At 45.8% G+C, this 19830-nt stretch overlaps 1 protein-coding gene across 2 annotated transcripts in view; it reads left to right on the top strand.

Annotated features, from left to right (window-relative positions):
• CALCOCO2 (calcium binding and coiled-coil domain 2) overlaps positions 1-19830 on the top strand; it is a 171878-nt gene that overhangs the window by 72735 nt on the left and 79313 nt on the right. For both annotated transcript variants that reach the window (XM_063959598.1, XM_063959599.1), the window contains exons 10-11: positions 703-793; positions 12744-12839. In XM_063959598.1, the coding sequence (XP_063815668.1) occupies positions 703-793; positions 12744-12839 (187 nt within the window). The remainder of the gene's footprint in view (positions 1-702; positions 794-12743; positions 12840-19830) is intronic.

Genomic DNA, 19830 nt, shown 5'->3' with positions numbered 1-19830 from the left:
CAAGGCTTAGTAAATAGACCTGGCACTTTACAGCCATCAATGGAGGTAAACCCTCAAACTATCTATGGCAAAATCTGTACCAGTGTTATTATGAATACGTACATTTTCCTCAAATACAGGTTGAGTCTCCCTTATCCAAAATGCTTGGGACCAGAGGTATTTTGGATATCGGATTTTTCCGTATTTTGGAATAATTGCATACCATAGTGAGATATCATGGCGATGGGACCTAAATCTAAGCACAGAATGCATTTTTGTTACATATACACCTTATACACACAGCCTGAAGGTCATTTTAGCCAATATTTTTTGTAACTTTGTGCATTAAACAAAGTGTGTCTACATTCACACAATTCATTTATGTTTCATGTACACCTTATACACACAGCCTGAAGGTCATTTAATACAATAGTTTTAATAACTTTGTGTATTAAACAAAGTTTGTGTACATTGAGCCATCAAAAAACAAAGATTTCACTATCTCACTCTCACTCAAAAAAGTCCGTATTTCGTAATATTCCGTATTTCGGAATATTTGGATATGGGATACTCAACCTGTATATTGTAAGAACTATTCAGTTAACATTCTGTAAAAGACAAAGGGCTCTATTTGCTATCTTTCTTTGCCCATGTCTTTTTGTGTGCAGCTGGTTGATCATATATTGTGTGTGTATATATACATAACCCGTTCATTATTCTCAGGTACATAGATAAAGATCAGAAATTATGCTCAGAAAGGAGGGAAATGGAAATATTACTGGAGAAGCCTGTTGATGAAAAGAACAATTTGAGGGTGAGTTTCTGATGTGTTTGGTATTAAGGCCCCCATACATCACCAATTATTATTTTTTGCAGATTCTGAGATTTCCCCCCCCAGATTTAAAGATACCCCAAACCACCGATCTGCACCCATACATTACAGATATTTTTCAGGGATTTGCTGATCATTTTCAGCATGTACATATCTGCCAATCCTGAAAGGCTCATCAGTTTACTAGAAATGGTGTGCAAATCTGCTGAGTGTTACCATACACTAGCAATCTACAGCCCCAATTGATCTGCGAAATCCAACATGTTGGACAATCTGATTTTACAATCCCAATCGATTTTTGTTCTGAATCCGCGATCTGTGAACCCCATACATTGCAGATTTATTTGCACAATCATCTGCAAAATGCCAAATTGCCCTAATTGATTTCTGATGTATGGGGGCTTTTAGGAGATTGTTTGCGCTTGATATTTCTTGATCAATCACCTTCCAATCATCAGTTCATTCTGCAGGCCAGGTTTCTATGCTGACAATCTCCCTGCAGAACTGAACTGAACCAAAGCAGAAAAAAATTAAACCCCACCAAGATGTTTACATATCATGCTCCACATTAATCAACTTCCAGTGCAGAGCAATTTATGTGTGTAATATATTGTGACGTAACCAACTGGTTGGCCTCTTGGTGCTAGTTCGTCTCCATTGCAATCCTGGGAGGCCAAGATCCTCTCCTACAAGATACAGAGGACCTATTGGCAGAGGCACAGGACAATGGGCTGAAGATTACGGCACTGTGCTGCATATCTCTTGGAAAATGGCAGCAGTGCCATAATCCTGAACAAAGCACAAGGAAGCAGCAGCGATAGCACTAATATGTTAATGCATTAGTGATCCATGCTGCCTCCTAGGATGCAGCATGTGATCACCCGTGACCAGAGCTGCCATCAGAAATTGTGGGACTCGGGACTTACAAAATATAGAGCCCCTCCCTCCCAAAAAGAGATTCTGCAGCACCGCTCCACCTCTATGTAATGTCATACATATAGGTGGAGTGTTCCGGATCTACAGGAACGGTTTATAGGGGGTAATTCGGACCTGATCGCACGCTAGCTTTATTCGCTGCGCTGCGACCAGGTCAGAACTGCGCATGCGTATGCACCGCAATGCACAGGCCCAGAGCTCGGGTACAAAGCGGATCGTTGCTGTGCGATGGGTTTTACGAAGAATCCATTCGCACAGCCGATCGCAAGGAGATTGACAGGAAGAGGGCGTTTGTGGCTGGCAACTGACTGTTTTCAGGGAATGGTTGGGGATGCGCAGGCGTGTCCAAGCGTTTGCAGGGCGGGTGTCTGACGTCAATTCCGGTACTGGACAGGCTGAAGTGATCACAGCGGCTGAGTAAGTCCTGGGCAACTCAGAAACTGCAAAAGATCTTTTTGTACCGCTCGGCTGCACATGCGTTCGCAGACTTGCACAGCTAAAATACACTCCCCAGCGGGCGGCGACTATGTGATCGCAGTGCTGCAAAAAACTGCTAACGAGCGATCAGGTCTGAATTAGGCCCCCAGAGAGCTGATGCGCTGATAAGGCTTGTTTTATGAAGTACTCCCTGGGGATCAGTCTGCTGCCAATTCACACACTAGTGCAGCACTACAGATATTGGTGGTAGGAGCAAGGGGTGGGCCTCCCTTTCTGTAAGGGCCCGGGACACCAGCACCCCCCCCTTCCCCAATGGCTGCCCTTCCTGTGACACCATGTGGTCACAAAAGCCTGCCGCCGCACTTCCAACTAAGAGGCCAGGAAATTTATTTTCTGAGTAAGATCCTGGCCTCATCACTCCAACAGAGTCTGTGACTGCACCCTCCCTGCCCCCAAATGGCAGCAGGCTGTCAATCACTGACAGTCTGGTGCTGATCTGAGTCCGATGTCGCAGACCTGTACTGTACATGCATAGTACGGGTCCGGCGCATGTGAAAAGTACAGAACATTGGTACTTAAAATGAATCGCAGCTATGTTAGTACCTGAGTCAGTGTATCAGTGTGTGGTGTAGATCACTCGACCCAGGTGCCCGTGATGTGCAACATACACCTTGCACCACAGGTGTGCGCAGGAGCTGACATGCGGGTGCCACTCTGGGATTTCCCCCCCCCCCCCCCCTGTTGGCTAACAGGCTACCACCTCCAGCCCTTGCTGTGGGAAATAGACCGCTCACCTGGGCCGCCCAGGCAAGCAGTCTATGTCCTGGACGGGGAAAGTGAACCATAATGCAGCGGAGGTGGGAAATCCCAGAGTGGCACCCCTGTGTTGGCTACTGTGAATGCCTATGCCTTGCACACATAACAGATACGCCACATCCTATTGCAGACATACATGAGTTATGTCCTAGAGAACTGTTGTCCGTCAGAGTCGAGACCTGCATGTGGCAGACTATGTCTTGTAGGAACCTGGACTGGATAGAGGCTAAGCAGGGAGCAGAGACAAAGGGCCAGATCAAATGTTCTCCCCCCTCCCTCCCGCCCCCTATCGCGCCCACTGGCGGTATTCTAATGTTACAGCCAACAGGCGCGACAACTTCATTTTAGCTCTCTACGCCCGGAGGTAGCGAGCTGATATGCGTGTAATGAGACCCATTTGGGCGCCAAAACGGGTCTCTTCACGATCGCGCCTATTACTTGATAATGCTGATTTTGATTACCTTATAACCTTCATTATATGGGTAAGAGACTAAGTACGCAATTGGCGTATGGGGTACCATAAGGGTACGCACTCAGCGTAGCATACGCTCGGCCGTGATCGAGACGCACATGCGGCACGCTCGCTCACAGCTTACGCTTGGTGTCGAGCACGCTATAGGCGAGCGACTACCGTAATGCTACGCTACCAGCGTAGCGGACGCTCGAGACCACGAGGAGATCACGAGCGGCGCAGACGCTCACAAGATGACAATCAGTAAACCTTGAATGTAACACACAGAAAGGATACTCTTATACTGTAAACCTTGTACTGAAACACTGTAGCGATATAACGCTGCTTAACCTTGTTAATACTAAAGCTGTTTGAGCGATCGAGACGCTCCTATTACCCACTGCAATGTAATGAACACACCATACCGTGCTAAGGTTCCAACACCTTTACTAACAAGCTTTTAAGTTATATCGAAAAAGGTAAACAGTTCACAAGTCATACACTACAAACTAACATAATTCTAACAGATTATCTAGACAGAAATATACAATAACGTTACAATCTTATACTAAACAGAGAGAGAGAATGTGGCCAATACAAACAAAGAGCGAGATGATTACAGAGAATTACTTACACACACTGGGAATGATCGCTGCGCTAGTCCTGGTACCAGCTCCGAGTTAGTCAATATGAAAACCGTTTGTGGAGTGAGAGAGACTGAGCTGTCCAGGCTGGCTGATCTTATATACACTGCATACAGTATACTACAAAGGGACCTATAATCTCATTGTTCATTGGACACAGGAATGCCTCCTCGCATCATAACAAAAGGTCATAGGTTAGTTTGAACAGGTGGGCTGTGACTATATCAAACTGCTCAGGTGGGAGGGAATCTGAAGATTCCCGCCGCATGGGTAATGAATCGCAAATATATGAAATGTCCAGAATCTACTAATGGCCATAACTATACGCAGGAGCGATTAATCTTTACCTAACCAACACCGGATTGTTGCTATTAAAATGTTCTTTAGTTAGGTACCAGACACAGCTGTTCAAACCCTGTCTGACCCTTCGTACCATACAAAGAGGAATTCCTCTGTCCAGCGACCATTTACATTAAACAAACTTACAGTCATTATTAAGGGGAGCATTATCTATAAACCATACTATTTGGTGTTATTATTTAACGATTGAGTCGCCCGCTAGACGCACACAAACTCTACCGTAAATGCACATACCACGCGCTCGAGCGCATGGCCGAGGCGCCATCACGCGGCTGCGAGTATCCGTACGCATGGGAGAGAATGTGCACGTGCAGCAGGCACGCGCATGAGGTGAATATATGGCAACGTGCAGCGTGATATTTTTCTGACTTTGACAGTCCACCCTTTGGCAGTCATCAATAACTGCCACTTCCTAAAACAGTTCAAAAAGAGAAAAATATATGTCATGTATAAATACATTTCTATGATTGGGTAAGGGAGAAGAGAGGAAGGTGGGAAAAAGGTATGACCTAGTGAGATAGTAGAAGCATGTGTGTATGAATCCATGTTTGAGGGGTCATGTATCATCGTGCCGTACGTGTTTTAAATCAAGCTTCGAGGTATTGCGAAGTATACATTTGAATTCCTTCTTATCCCGTATTACGGGCCTGTGGATGGGCTGTCAAACTTTACCGAGCTCTTTTCGGCTTTTGGTTGCAACAAAATGGGGGAGCACATTTTAGTTGATGATACATGAATGGGGGGATATGTGAGTGCTGATATCTGTGCCTATATTCCCTATCAACTATGTGTGTCGTTACCTAGAGGTTGTAGAGGTGAAAATAAGAAGTGTCGTTACGGGGTAGAGATACCATTATGTGAGGTTAATTTACATTCCGCCGATTGAAGTCTTGTCTGAAGTCTGGTCTCGATGTACATGTTGACTGATGTCTCTTTGGGCTTTTGCTATAATGCGAGCAAAGCCGTTTCAATGTCCATAAAATTTTTAAATCACTAAAGTTCTGGGCTAGCGTTTTCATTAAAGTCACTAGGGATATTGGGGGCCGGCAACATAGTCCATAAAAAAAAAAATCTTTGTATAAATGTGGTCTTCAAATCCTTCTTACAAGCGAGTCTTTGTACCTTGGAGAAAAACAAAGGAGAAACGGGTGAAAGAAACGGATCGTGGAATCACATTTTATCACAGCGTGGTCTCAATGGTTGGGTCGTAAATCAAATTAATTTTGTTATGCGATACAGTCATTACTTCAGGCGGTACCTTTCCAATATAACATCCCCCTGCGTTTGGGGCAAGCCACTCATACGCCTTTCTCCCGCATATGAAATATGCATCATCGTGGAGAACATATGGGACTGAATATGTCAAAACCATGTAACACATTTTTCATGTGAACTCTCCTAACCCTAATTCTCCCATCTGTCTAGTACACGTATCCGGTTGTATGATATGTGCACAGTATCCTGGTGATACTTCTCCAACTCTCATTGTCCTACTTCCTAGGGTATACCTATATCGGAAATATTTTCCACTGTGGCGTATAAGCTCTGTATCTGTAGGCATTCTATCGGCTCTATATGAAAAGGTCATGGTTTTGTTATTCCATGACACTTCCCAATTTCCCGGCTTTCGGGGATTGGAAATGTTAAAGCACACTAAGGACCTATCCACATGATATTGGTGGAGCTTCAAACTAGGAGGACTAGAGATATTAAACCTCCTGTCCACCGGCCTCCCACCACTTAGCTCAAGTACCTCTCCTACAGTTAAAGGGAATGGTACTAGTCCTGATTTGCTATGACCTTGAGGTACTTGAGAGCATACCCAACAATCTGTCTGATTTAAGACTTTACCCACTAAGGAGTGATAGTCACCCAATGGATGCCGGTCCATGTTAATGTTAAAACTGGACTGACATTTCTTGATGCACCCATCCTCAACTAAGTTATCACAATGCAATTTTCTTCAGCTAACAATCCTTCACAATTCCTTCTATGGTCAATGCTACCAGATCGTTTTCTGATACTCGCCTTTGCTTGGTGATTATGTTGTTCTTGGAAATCTACGCCTCCATCTCTGTCATCAGAACCTTTCTGGATCCTTTCTCGACCTCACTGGTACTCTCACCGAAACAGACTGCTCTGGTCAACATCAGGGTCAACATGAAAACACGGATCACAGTCTCTTGAGGCGAGTCCATCTTACAGGAGGAGAAAGGGGAAATTTGTAATGGGGGTACAAAAAAATACTTTGAGGGGAAAGAAAAAAATGTTATGATGCCTTTGTCCTTTAGTCTTGTTGTTCTTCTTGCTCTGCTGTCATTTCAAAGGTGCTGTCTCTCAGTCTTCTAAACATTCTGGTGATACAATATTCATTCTAGCTCAGTACTCTTTCTGTAAGGAGAATAAATCTTGCATTACCATTTATCCAACTGATGTGTGACATACCATCTGTAAAGTATGAGAACATGAGAAAGAAGAAAAAAAAAAGAGAGAGAGAGAGAGAACAAGTCATATATATATGTTACATAAACCAACAATAAACAACAACAGAAAAAAACATTGTCAGATCTTCCGTTCACCATCAGGCTGTCACATCTACATGTCCAATGGTATGTTTGCATAGTCTCTCCCACCAGTATTTCCATACTCCACCCTTTGTATCTGGCCAGGATACATCGATGCTGGTAGGTCATACTGGGGTTTGGTAGACTTCTGAAAAGGTCAGGTAGTCAGGTGATGTTGGAGCTGTTGTGGTGGACGTCAGAGATGGGGAAAAAGAAACATTTTACAGATACATTACAAATTTTTACCCGGTCATTCCTGTGTCTTCAAGGAATGACCTCCCAATTTATTAACTGTTACCTCAGGCTTTATCAAGGTTAATGATCAGCTTTCCTAATCATAAATTATATGCGTGGACCAGAATTTGACATGTATGATACCTGATTATACTTCCGAGTGTCGTAACTCTGCTCGTGTTCTTGTCTAGGGGGTCTGACTTTATGTGGGCTGTTACAGTTGCTGGCATGATGCCCTTCTATTTTACAAAGATAACAAGCCCTGGGCTTCCTCCAAGTGCCAGTGACCTGAGGTCTTGGTTGATTTGATGCCTCCTCAAACGCTTGGATGCTCATCACCATCAACCGCTTTCCCTGTACTTCCCTGATTCCTTGGATACCATGGTTATGTTGTTGTCTAGGGGGTTGATATACCTTCTGTAAATTTCTTGATCTACAATCTCTTGCATAATGACCTTCCTTCTGGCAATTATAACACCTTATCACCTTGGACTTACCCACAGGGATCTGAGGCTCCTTACGTCTCTGTGTTTCCCTGTGCTTGCTGATGTTTTGCTCATGCCCAACAGCGGACTTTCTTAGTGCAGCCACCAAGATATTTCTCCAGTTTGGGTTGGTGGTCTGTACCCTTGTTCTCAACACTTCCTTTAAACCATTCATTAATACCTTAACCGCTACTTCTCTATGCTTCACATTTGTTTTAATGTTTGCTATACCGGTATACCTAGTCATGTCCTGCAATGCCCGATGGAAATAATTAGAAGTACTTTCCCCTTCGTTTTGTCTTATGGAGAAGATTTCGTTCCACTCGACAACGGCTGGGAAATATACTCCTAATTGTCGGTTGATCTGCTTAATACATTCCTGATTGTGTTCCTCTGTTTGAGGTACTTCTGTGTCTATTTTACAATCAGCAATAAATTTCGCAGGGTCAACACTGGAGGGCAAACATGCCCTCAGCACTGTCCGCCAACCTTTGTTGGTGGGTTCTGTGGAGTTTCCTAGTTCTTTAATAAACCTTTGACATGCAACTAGATCTTTCCTAGGATCAGGGAATTCAGACATAATTGACCTTAATTCTGTCCGAGACCAGGGACGGCGCATTGCACTGTCCTTGACGGGAATGATTCCCTGAGCGTCAGTCTTCCCATTGGGGACTGTGATCACCCTGACAGGGTTGAATTCAATTACATCATCTTGTGTTGGTTCTACAATATGAGGTACATTTGTTTGTGCGTGATATATAACACCGTACGTACCTGTGGACACGACCTCACCTGACCCTCCGTTAGGGGGTTTGATTATTGCCTTTACCGAATTGGTCGCGTCCACCTGGATGTCTTGTGTGGTGGCTGCTGGAAAAGGTGCCGACATCGTGCTGGGCTCACTTTCTTGCTGGTAATCCTGAGGGAAGTTTAACATGGGGTGCGACTTGCACAGGTTAACAGTTGTACATTTAACAGTATTACAATTATCATGGTTACGTTTATTACAATTATTCTTATCATTTATAATACAGTTGCTAAGTGCATTTTTATCATACACCAGTGTGCCATTCTCTGTAACCACCCTCTCTCCCATTGCCACATTTCTCTCACCAAGGTGAGAGTCAGCTGTATGAGCTAATTCTACTTGTATTTCACTTTCCCGTTGCCATAACTGTAAACAATCATTTTGTCTAATCCTCTGCTTGGCAGATTTTATTAGACCTATCCTTTTTCGTAGGTTCTGTAATACCTCAGGGTTCAGACTGCCTACCCGGGGAGACTGTTCCTCATCATCCTCTGTCATTCGTTCCCATTCTTTGCATAATACCTGTGTGTGTGATTTTTCACACATTATATACCTTGCGGACCCTTTGGGCCAGCAACTACCAACGTGAACCCTTGTTGGACGTCCCTTCTTTGAACAACTGGCCCCCATTGTTTGTAGATATTGCTGTCTTAGCTAATTCTCACAAACAGACCAGATTGCCCGCGGTAAGGCGACGGTGAAAGTTCAACTAGTGCCTTCACTCACTCTGCGCCCCAATTGGCCAATCCAATCCGTGGGATCTTTTGTAACCTCTATTTACTGGGGCACGTGGGAGTATGCGATCCCTCCCCAGTAAGTATTGGTCGTTGGAGATTTCCCGAGTGAGCAGTGAAACTCCCTTAAAATAACAAAAACCTACACAAATCACGTTAGAATGTACAAATAGCGTTTATGATCCCACAGTAAATTTTTAATGGGTATCAAGGTAACAAACTAATGCACACAACTACGTGCGGTCCAGTCGCACAGCGCATAAATAACTAAATATTTATACGCTTTACAACCAATGGAATCGGTTGTTTAGGCTGCGAAACCTTCAGCCGGAGCTTAACTTGACTATATGGGTGCTACGCAAAACCCCTCGGGCTGCGCTTAAATACCTCGCAGTCCTTTTGTCTGCGGAAACTACTTGCTCCTTTTACCTTCTACAATGTTAACGCGGGCAAGCCAGTCCACGCCACCAAGTGTCCACTCACCTGATGTGGTCTCCGACGGGATCCCGATTTGTGGGTTCACAAAAATAATACTTTAAGTTCCACACTCACTCCTACTCACTCATATACACACTGATCTTTCTGTACAGAAATTCCTTTCATACAGGTAGGGGTCCAATCCCTGGGTTTTGCAGTAGAAAAAGGTTCTCTTTTAACTAATACTTTTTTGAAAAACTGAACAAATCTGTGCTATTATCAGGTGGCTATACTATACCGCCCACCCTAAACAAGGTTATTGTGTGATTTGAGTCTCAGTGGGCGTATCCGTATGCTCCGTTGCGTAAAACACGCCGCGTGCGTATGCCTTTGCGTCACGTACATGATTTCGCACGTTGTCCGAGACACGTATGCACAAAGTGCAGGTATGCCCACAGCGACACAATCAACACGCTTCTATCAATGTAAACGATATTCAACTATAATCGCTTACCGTACACCACACAGTATTTGCTATGCTGTGTGCATGTCCTTTACAATTATTCCCTTAAAAATTATCCTATTTAATCTCAATTAAATAGCACCAGAATTCCTCAGCACGTGTCTAATAATCAATTCTAATGGCAACAAGAAAGTGAGCTGCAACAATGTAGATGTGTGCGTGTGTATACACAAAACAGAAATAAACAGTTTTAAAAGACAATAGCGTATTGTTCTTACCTCCGGTTCCGGATTCCACCAACACTCCTTCAACGTAGCGAAACAGACGCTTATCTAGCCAGCACTACTGTATCCCGATACGAAGGGATACTGCCTTCCCGCCCTTGCTGACAGATAACGTTTGTTTTCGCTAGTGCGGATATGTGGAGGACGGACGAGCCGCCAATTGATAATGCTGATTTTGATTACCTTATAACCTTCATTATATGGGTAAGAGACTAAGTACGCAATTGGCGTATGGGGTACCGTAAGGGTACGCACTCAGCGTAGCATACGCTCGGCCGTGATCGAGACGCACATGCGGCACGCTCGCTCACAGCTTACGCTTGGTGTCGAGCACGCTATAGGCGAGCGACTACCGTAATGCTACGCTACCAGCGTAGCGGACGCTCGAGACCACGAGGAGATCACGAGCGGCGCAGACGCTCACAAGATGACAATCAGTAAACCTTGAATGTAACACACAGAAAGGATACTCTTATACTGTAACCCTTCTACTGAAACACTGTAGCGATATAACGCTGCTTAACCTTGTTAATACTAAAGCTGTTTGAGCGATCGAGACGCTCCTATTACCCACTGCAATGTAATGAACACACCATACCGTGCTAAGGTTCCAACACCTTTACTAACAAGCTTTTAAGTTATATCGAAAAAGGTAAACAGTTCACAAGTCATACACTACAAACTAACATATAATTCTAACAGATTATCTAGACAGAAATATACAATAACGTTACAATCTTATACTAAACAGAGAGAGAGAATGTGGCCAATACAAACAAAGAGCGAGATGATTACAGAGAATTACTTACACACACTGGGAATGATCGCTGCGCTAGTCCTGGTACCAGCTCCGAGTTAGTCAATATGAAAACCGTTTGTGGAGTGAGAGAGACTGAGCTGTCCAGGCTGGCTGATCTTATATACACTGCATACAGTATACTACAAAGGGACCTATAATCTCATTGTTCATTGGACACAGGAATGCCTCCTCGCATCATAACAAAAGGTCATAGGTTAGTTTGAACAGGTGGGCTGTGACTATATCAAACTGCTCAGGTGGGAGGGAATCTGAAGATTCTCGCCGCATGGGTAATGAATCGCAAATATATGAAATGTCCAGAATCTACTAATGGCCATAACTATACGCAGGAGCAATTAATCTTTACCTAACCAACACCGGATTGTTGCTATTAAAATGTTCTTTAGTTAGGTACCAGACACAGCTGTTCAAACCCTGTCTGACCCTTCGTACCATACAAAGAGGAATTCCTCTGTCCAGCGACCATTTACATTAAACAAACTTACAGTCATTATTAAGGGGAACATTATCTATAAACCATACTATTTGGTGTTATTATTTAACGATTGAGTCGCCCGCTAGACGCACACAAACTCTACCGTAAATGCATATACCACAAGGCGCCATCACGCGGCTGCGAGTATCCGTACGCACGGGAGAGAATGTGCACGTGCAGCAGGCACGCGCATGAGGTGAATATATGGCAACGTGCAGCGTGATATTTTTCTGACTTTGACATACTTTAGTCGGGTTTAGGTGCTTGACGCGCCTAAACCAGACTGTAATGAGCGCGATCAGCGTGATAACAGGGCACATTTGCATATCACCCCTCTATCTCCCGTCACTTTAGACGGGAGATAGCGGGTGCAAAATCATTTGAATCCGGCCCATAGAGTCCAGTGTTGGACTGGGACATGAAAGGCCCACTGGGAGAATGCAGTGAATGGGGTGGGCACCGCAGAAGCTTTTAGGAGTGCATGGTCTGGGCCCCTTTATAAATATATAAATAGTAAATACTTAAAGTGCATGAATGCAGGTCCACATTAAGGGGGGCAGGGGTGTAAGTAGCACGTGCAAAAAGTTCAAAAAAACAAACTGATAATATATCGTGTGGCAGGTACTTTGGGGGGAATTCAGAATATAGCATTCAGAAATATATATATAAACATACATACATACATCATTCAAGCCTACCTGACCCTCTCCATGAGGGAGAAAATGCTCTGTTCCTGGACTTTCCCGGTAATGTATGATTGCCATCACCTGTGGTGAAACACCTTTCTTACCAATTAACTAGCTCACCACAGGTGATGGCAATCACACATTACCAGGAAAGTCCAGGAACAGAGCATTTTCTCCCTCATGGAGAGGGTCAGGTAGGCAAGTATGACATACATACATACATACATAATGCAGACAGTTGCAGGTCAGTTAGCTGCATTTAGCTATGACTTTGGTAACAATGGCAGCAATCACTATATATAGTTTTCTTCTGATAGAGTGAACTCGCAGCCAAGCAGGAGGCACTGGAGATCATGACTGCAACTTTCAATCTATGCAAAGAAGAGATTATTAAACTGAGAGCAGACCATGAGGTAAGTGTTAACAGATGTAAGTAGTGCTGTGTCATTATGTTTCATGAATAGGAGGAAGTAAAACAGCTGTAATGGCCAGCACATGCACAACAATGGCGCACACAGTGCCAAGATCCTGGATTGTTTTATTCAAGAACGGTCTTATTTCTGCCTTATACATAGAAATGTATACTTCCAATGCAGAACATTTCACCAAGAGATGCTATTTATTTTATTTTCAGAAGCTATATCATTTCTTTTACACATCATTTTCTGTTCATAAATCCGAGCCCTTTCTTTCCAAATAATATATTTAGGAGGCAATATAATAATATATTCCCAATTATCTTCTTAAAAGGTACTAAAAAAAAACCATAGGTTGCATTCAATGAAATGACTATTAGTGACGTTACTATATCTTTGCAAATTGAAAACGGGTGTCTGTAGTATACTTACAATGGCTATATAGTTTATAGCTAAATATCCATTGCAATCCCAAGATCATAACTGGACTCACTAAACACTGAATATACCTCTGTCAGCAGAAGCTCTAAGGCATAGGTTCTCAAACTCGGTCCTCAAGAGCCCACACAGTGCATGTTTTGCAGGTAACCCAGCAGGTGCACAGGTGTATTAATTACTCACTGACACATTTTAAAAGGCCCACAGGTGCAGCTTATTATTTCACTTGTGATTCTGTGAGGAGACCTGCAAAACATGCACTGTGTGGGCTCCTGAGGACCGAGTTTGAGAACCTATGCTCTAAGGACTCAAATCCTGTGATGTCCATAGAAATATCAGGTTTCCGCTGAGTGACGAGAGGCACAGGGACTATAGATGAAGCCTCTATGTCTATGAGGTTTCGCCTATCTTCAAAACAACTAGATCATTAGATAAGAAAATGACAACTGGCATAATAGCTACTACAGTATCTATCACATACTTGCCTACCTGACCCTCTCCATGAGGGAGAAAATGCTCTGTTCCTGGACTTTCCTGGTAATGTATGATTGCCATCACCTGTGGTGAAACACCTTTCTTATCAAATAACCAGCTCACCACAGGTGCTGGCAATCATACATTACCAGGAAAGTCCAGGAACAGAGCATTTTCTCCCTCATGGAGAGGGTCAGGTAGGCAAGTGTGATCTATCAGCTCCAGTTTACAATCAGGGGGAGATGTACTACAGGGAGGTTTTGCTTAATCCACTATGGAGTCTTTCTGGACGTATTTACTAAAGGTGAACCCACCAAGACACTACTGAAGTATAAAAGGTTGAAGAGCAGTGCTCCTACAGTAAGTAACACCATATAGTGCTGGGAGAGGAGCACTTTCTAGCTCAACTCTAAATGGCAGTGTAAAAAGAAAGCTGCCTGGTATTTGTGTTTCTCTAACGTCCTAAGTGGATGCTGGGGACTCCGTAAGGACCATGGGGAATAGCGGCTCCGCAGGAGAATAGCGGCTCCGCAGGAGACTGGGCACATCTAAAGAAAGCTTTAGGACTATCTGGTGTGCACTGGCTCCTCCCCCTATGACCCTCCTCCAAGCCTCAGTTAGATCTCTGTGCCCGAACGAGAAGGGTGCACACTAGGGGCTCTCCTGAGCTTCTTAGTGAAAGTTTTAGATTAGGTTTTTTATTTTCAGTGAGACCTGCTGGCAACAGGCTCACTGCACCGAGGGACTAAGGGGAGAAGAAGCGAACTCACCTGCGTGCAGAGTGGATTGGGCTTCTTAGGCTACTGGACATTAGCTCCAGAGGGACGATCACAGGCCCAGCTTGGATGGGTCCCAGAGCCGTGCCGCCGGCCCCCTTACAGAGCCAGAAGGCAGAAGAGGTCCTGAAAATCGGCGGCAGAAGACGTCCTGTCTTCAACAAGGTAGCGCACAGCACTGCAGCTGTGCGCCATTGCTCTCAGCACACTTCACACTTCGGTCACTGAGGGTGCAGGGCGCTGGGGGGGGGCGCCCTGAGACGCAATAAAAACACCTTGGATGGCAAAAAAAAATGCATCACATATAGCTCCTGGGCTATATGGATGCATTTAACCCCTGCCAGAATCCATAAAAAAGCAGGAGAAAAGTCCGCGAAAAAGGGGCGGAGCCTATCTCCTCAGCACACTGGCGCCATTTTCCCTCACAGCTCCGTTGGAGGGAAGCTCCCTGTCTCTCCCCTGCAGTCACTACACTACAGAAAGGGTTAAAAAAAGAGAGGGGGGCACTAATTAGGCGCAGTATTAACTATACAGCAGCTATAAGGGGAAAAACACTTATATAAGGTTATCCCTGTATATATATAGCGCTCTGGTGTGTGCTGGCAAACTCTCCCTCTGTCTCCCCAAAGGGCTAGTGGGGTCCTGTCCTCTATCAGAGCATTCCCTGTGTGTATGCTGTATGTCGGTGCTTTTGTGTCGACATGTATGAGGAGAAAAATGATGTGGAGACGGAGCAGATTGCCTGTAATAGTGATGTCACCCCCTAAGGGGTCGACACCTGAGTGGATGAACTGTTGGAAGGAATTACGTGACAGTGTCAGCTCTGTATAAAAGACAGTGGTTGACATGAGACAGCCGGCTACTCAGCTTGTGCCTGTCCAGACGTCTCAGGCCGTCAGGGGCTCTAAAGCGCCCGTTACCTAAGATGGCAGATATAGACGCCGACACGGATACTGACTCCAGTGTCGACGGTGAAGAGACGAATGTGACTTCCAGTAGGGCCACACGTTACATGATTGAGGCAATGAAAAATGTTTTACACATTTCTGATAATACGAGTACCACCAAAAAAAGGGGTATTATGTTCGGTGAGGAAAAACTACCTGTAGTTTTCCTGAATCTGAGAAATTAAATGAGGTGTGTGATGATGCGTGGGTTTCCCCCGATAACAACGGATAATTTCTAAAATGTTATTGGCATTATATCCTTTCCCGCCAGAGGTTAGGGTGCGTTGGGAAACACCCCCTAGGGGGGATAAAGCGCTCACACGCTTGTAAGGGCTCTACCTTCGCCTGAGATGGCCGCCCTTAAGGATCCTGCTGATAGAAAGCAGGAGGGTATCCTAAAAGGTATTTACACACATACTGGTGTTATACTGCGACCAGCAATCGCCTCAGCCTGGATGTGCAGTGCTGGGTTGGCGTGGTCGGATTCCCTGACTGAAAATATTGATACCCTAGATAGGGACAGTATATTTTTGCCTATAGAGCATTTAAAAGATGCATTTTTATATATGCGTGATGCACAGCGGAATATTTGCCGACTGGCATCAAGTCTAAGCGCGTTGTCCATTTCTACCAGTAGAGGGTTATGGACACGTCAGTGGTCAGGTGATGCGTTTTCCAAACGGCATTTGGAAGTATTGCTTTATTAAGGGAGGAGTTATTTGGGGTCGGTCTTTCAGACCTGGTGGCCACGGCAACAGCTGGGAATTCCACGTTTGTACCCCAGGTCGCCTCTCAACATGAGAAGACGCCGTATTATCAGGCGCAGTCTTTTCGTGGACAAGCGGGCAAAAGGTTCCTCATTTCTGCCCCGTGACAGAGGGAGAGGAAAAAGGCTGCAGAAATCAGCCAGTTCCCAGGAACAGAAACCCTCTCCCGCCTCTGCCAAGCCCTCAGTATACGCTGGGGCTTTACAAGCAGAATCAGGCACGGTGGGGGGCCCGCCTCAATGAATTTCAGCGCGCAGTGGGCTCACTCGCAAGTAGACCCCTGGATCCTTCAGGTGATATCTCAGGGGTACAAATTAGAATTCGAGACGTCTCCCCCTCGCCGTTTCCTAAAGTCGGCTTTACCGATGTCTCCTTCTGACAGGGAGACAGTTTTGGAAGCCATTCACAAGCTGTATTCCCAGCAAGTGATAATCAAGATACCCCTCCTGCAACAGGGAACGGGGTATTATTGTGGTACCGAAGCCGGACGGCTCGGTGAGACCGATTCTAAATCTAAAATCTTTGAACACTTACATACAGAGGTACAAATTCAAGATTGAGTCACTCAGAGCAGTGATTGCGAACCTGGAAGAAGGGGACTACATGATGTCTCGGGACATCAAGGATGCTTACCTTCATGTCAAAATTTACCCTTCTCACCAAGGGTACCTCAGGTTTATGGTACAGAACTGTCACTATCAGTTCAGATGCTGCCGTATGGATGGTCCACGGCACCCCGGGTCTTTACCAAGGTAATGGCCGAAATGATGATATTCCTTCGAAGGAAGTGAATTTTAGTTATTCCTTACTTGGACAATTCCCTGATAAGGGTAAGATCCAGGGAACAGTTGGAGGTCGGTGTAGCACTATCTCAGGTAGTGTTGCGGCAGCACGATTGGATTCTCAATATTCCAAAATCGCACCTGGTTCCGACGACGTGTCTTCTGTTCCTAGGGATGATCCTGGACACAGTCCAGAAAAAGGTGTTTCTCCCGGAGGAGAAAGCCAGGGAGTTATCCGAGCTAGTCAGGAACCTCCTAAAACCGAGCCAAGTCTCAGTGCATCAATGCAAGGGTTCTGGGTAAAATGGTGGCTTCCTACGAAGCAATCCCATTCGACAGATTCCACGCACCAGTGGGACCTGCTGGACAAATGGTCCGGGTCGCATCTTCAGATGCATCAGCGGATAACCCTGTCACCAAGGACAAGGGTGTCCCTCCTGTAGTGGTTGCAGAGTGCTCATCTTCTAGAGGGCCGCAGATTAGGCATTCAGGACTGGGTCCTGGTGACCACGGATGCCAGCCTGCGAGGCTGGGGAGCAGTCACACAGGGAAGGAATATCCAGGGCTTATGGTCAAGCCTGGAGACATCACTTCACATAAATATCCTGAAGCTAAGGGACATTTACAATGCTCTAAGCTTAGCAAGACCTCTGCTTCAAGGTCAGCCGGTGTTGATCCAGTCGGACAACATCACGGCAGTCACCCACGTAAACAGACAGGGTGGCACAAGAAGCAGGAGGGCAATGGCAGAAGCTGGAAGGATTCTTCGCTGGGCGGAAAATCATGTGATAGCACTGTCAGCCAGTGGCGTAAGTTCGTCCCAGTCGCCCGGAGGCATGATACATTTTGGTGCCCCCCTACACATACACACACATACCATATGTAGCTATCCCGCACCCAGGGTGAACAGTAGAAGGGTGCTCAGGTACCTTTCCCAATAGTAATATAGATACACATAGAAAGTGGACGCACTCCAAGTCAGTCATTACAATAAAACAGACACCAGCATACCATTATAGTACACCTACAGTGCTCCCTCACCCACCAGGTCTCCATGGAGATGCTTTGGCGCAGCGGTGTGCCAATATAATTAGTGTTCACTGTAGTATTTTTTTTTTAGGGCAGGGTGCTGATCACGGGGAGGGCACATTTTTCATTTGTGAGGGTAAATTTTTAAGTTAAATGGGCAAACTTAGGTACATACTATAATGCTTGGTGCTCCCATTCCTATGGGCAAAACATGGACAGTGCGCACCAAAAATCTAGGGGCGTTGTTTCGTGGGGAAGGGGCGTGGCCACATAATAGTGTCAATTCACATTACACCACACGGTAGTGCCCCTAATACACATTGCACCAGTTAGAACCTCCTATACACACTGCGCCAGGTAGAGGCTAGAGCACGTTATACATATTGCGCCAGATAGAGCACATTATACACATTGCGCCAGATAGAGCACATTATACACATTGCGCCAGATAGAGCACATTATACACATTGCGCCAGATAGAGCACATTATACACATTGCGTCAGGTAGGGAGCACTGAGGCACATTGCACCAGGTAGAGAGCACTGAGGAACACTGCACCAGGTAGAGAGCACTGAGGCACACTGCACCAGGTAGAGAGCACTGAGGCACACTGCACCAGGTAGAGAGCACTGAGGCACACTGCACCAGGTAGAGAGCACTGAGGCACACTGCACCAGGTAGAGAGCACTGAGGCACACTGCACCAGGTAGAGAGCACTGAGGCACACTGCACCAGGTAGAGAGCACTGAGGCACACTGCACCAGGTAGGGAGCACTCAGGCACACTGCACCAGGTAGGGAGCACTGAGGCACACTGCACCAGGTAGGGAGCATCTCAGGCACACTGCACCAGGTAGGGAGCACTCAGGCACACTGCACCAGGTAGGGAGCACTCAGGCACACTGCACCAGGTAGAGAGCACTAATGGCACACTGCACCAGGTAGGGAGCACTGAGGCACACTGCACCAGGTAGAGCACTGAGGCACACTGCACCAGGTAGAGAGCACTGAGGCACACTGCACCAGGTAGAAAGCACTGAGATTAATGTTTACAGCTGCAAAATACTTACAAGGTTAATTTAGCCCAGGGGGACTCTCATGTACGTACCGAGTCCGGCGGCGCACGGCTGGATCCGGCGACGTGGCGAGGTCCGGCAGGCAGCAAACGGCGGGGCGGCAGGGCGCACAAAAACGGGCAGGGCGGGATTCAGCTGTCTAAAAAAGGGGCAGACACCTAGCGTGAACACTAGATATATATTAAAAAAAAGACAAACGCCTCATTCACTTAAACACACGTCTCACTTAAACACACACACACCTCTCACTTACATACACCTCTCACTTACACACACCTCTCACACACGTGCCTCTCACTTACACACACCTCTCACATACACATGCCTCTCACATACACATGCCTCTCACTTACATACACATGCCTCTCACTTATAGGCCCTACACACATAGCGATTTCACTGCACGATATGAACGATCTTGTTCTTTAATGAACGAGATATCGTTCATATCGTGCAGTGTGGAGTCCCCAGCGATGAACGATGCGCGACCCCGCGCTCGTTCATCGCTGGGGCCATGTCGGCTGTGCATGCCGGCCAATATGGACGAGATCGTCCATATTTGCCTGCAAGTCTACGGAGCCGGGTGACGGGGGGAGTGAAGAAACTTCACTCCCCCCGTCACTGCCCCCCCGCCGCTGGGTCGCTCGTCGGCCGTCGGGCACCTCGGCGGCGCATCGCCGAGTGTGTAGGGCCCCTTAC

This window comes from Pseudophryne corroboree, chromosome 3 (genome assembly GCF_028390025.1).
Source record: "Pseudophryne corroboree isolate aPseCor3 chromosome 3, aPseCor3.hap2, whole genome shotgun sequence".
In the NCBI taxonomy this organism is placed as follows: Eukaryota; Metazoa; Chordata; class Amphibia; order Anura; family Myobatrachidae; genus Pseudophryne; species Pseudophryne corroboree.
The sequence above is the reverse complement of the archived record's forward strand: the minus strand, read 5'-3'. Positions and strand labels throughout refer to the sequence as shown.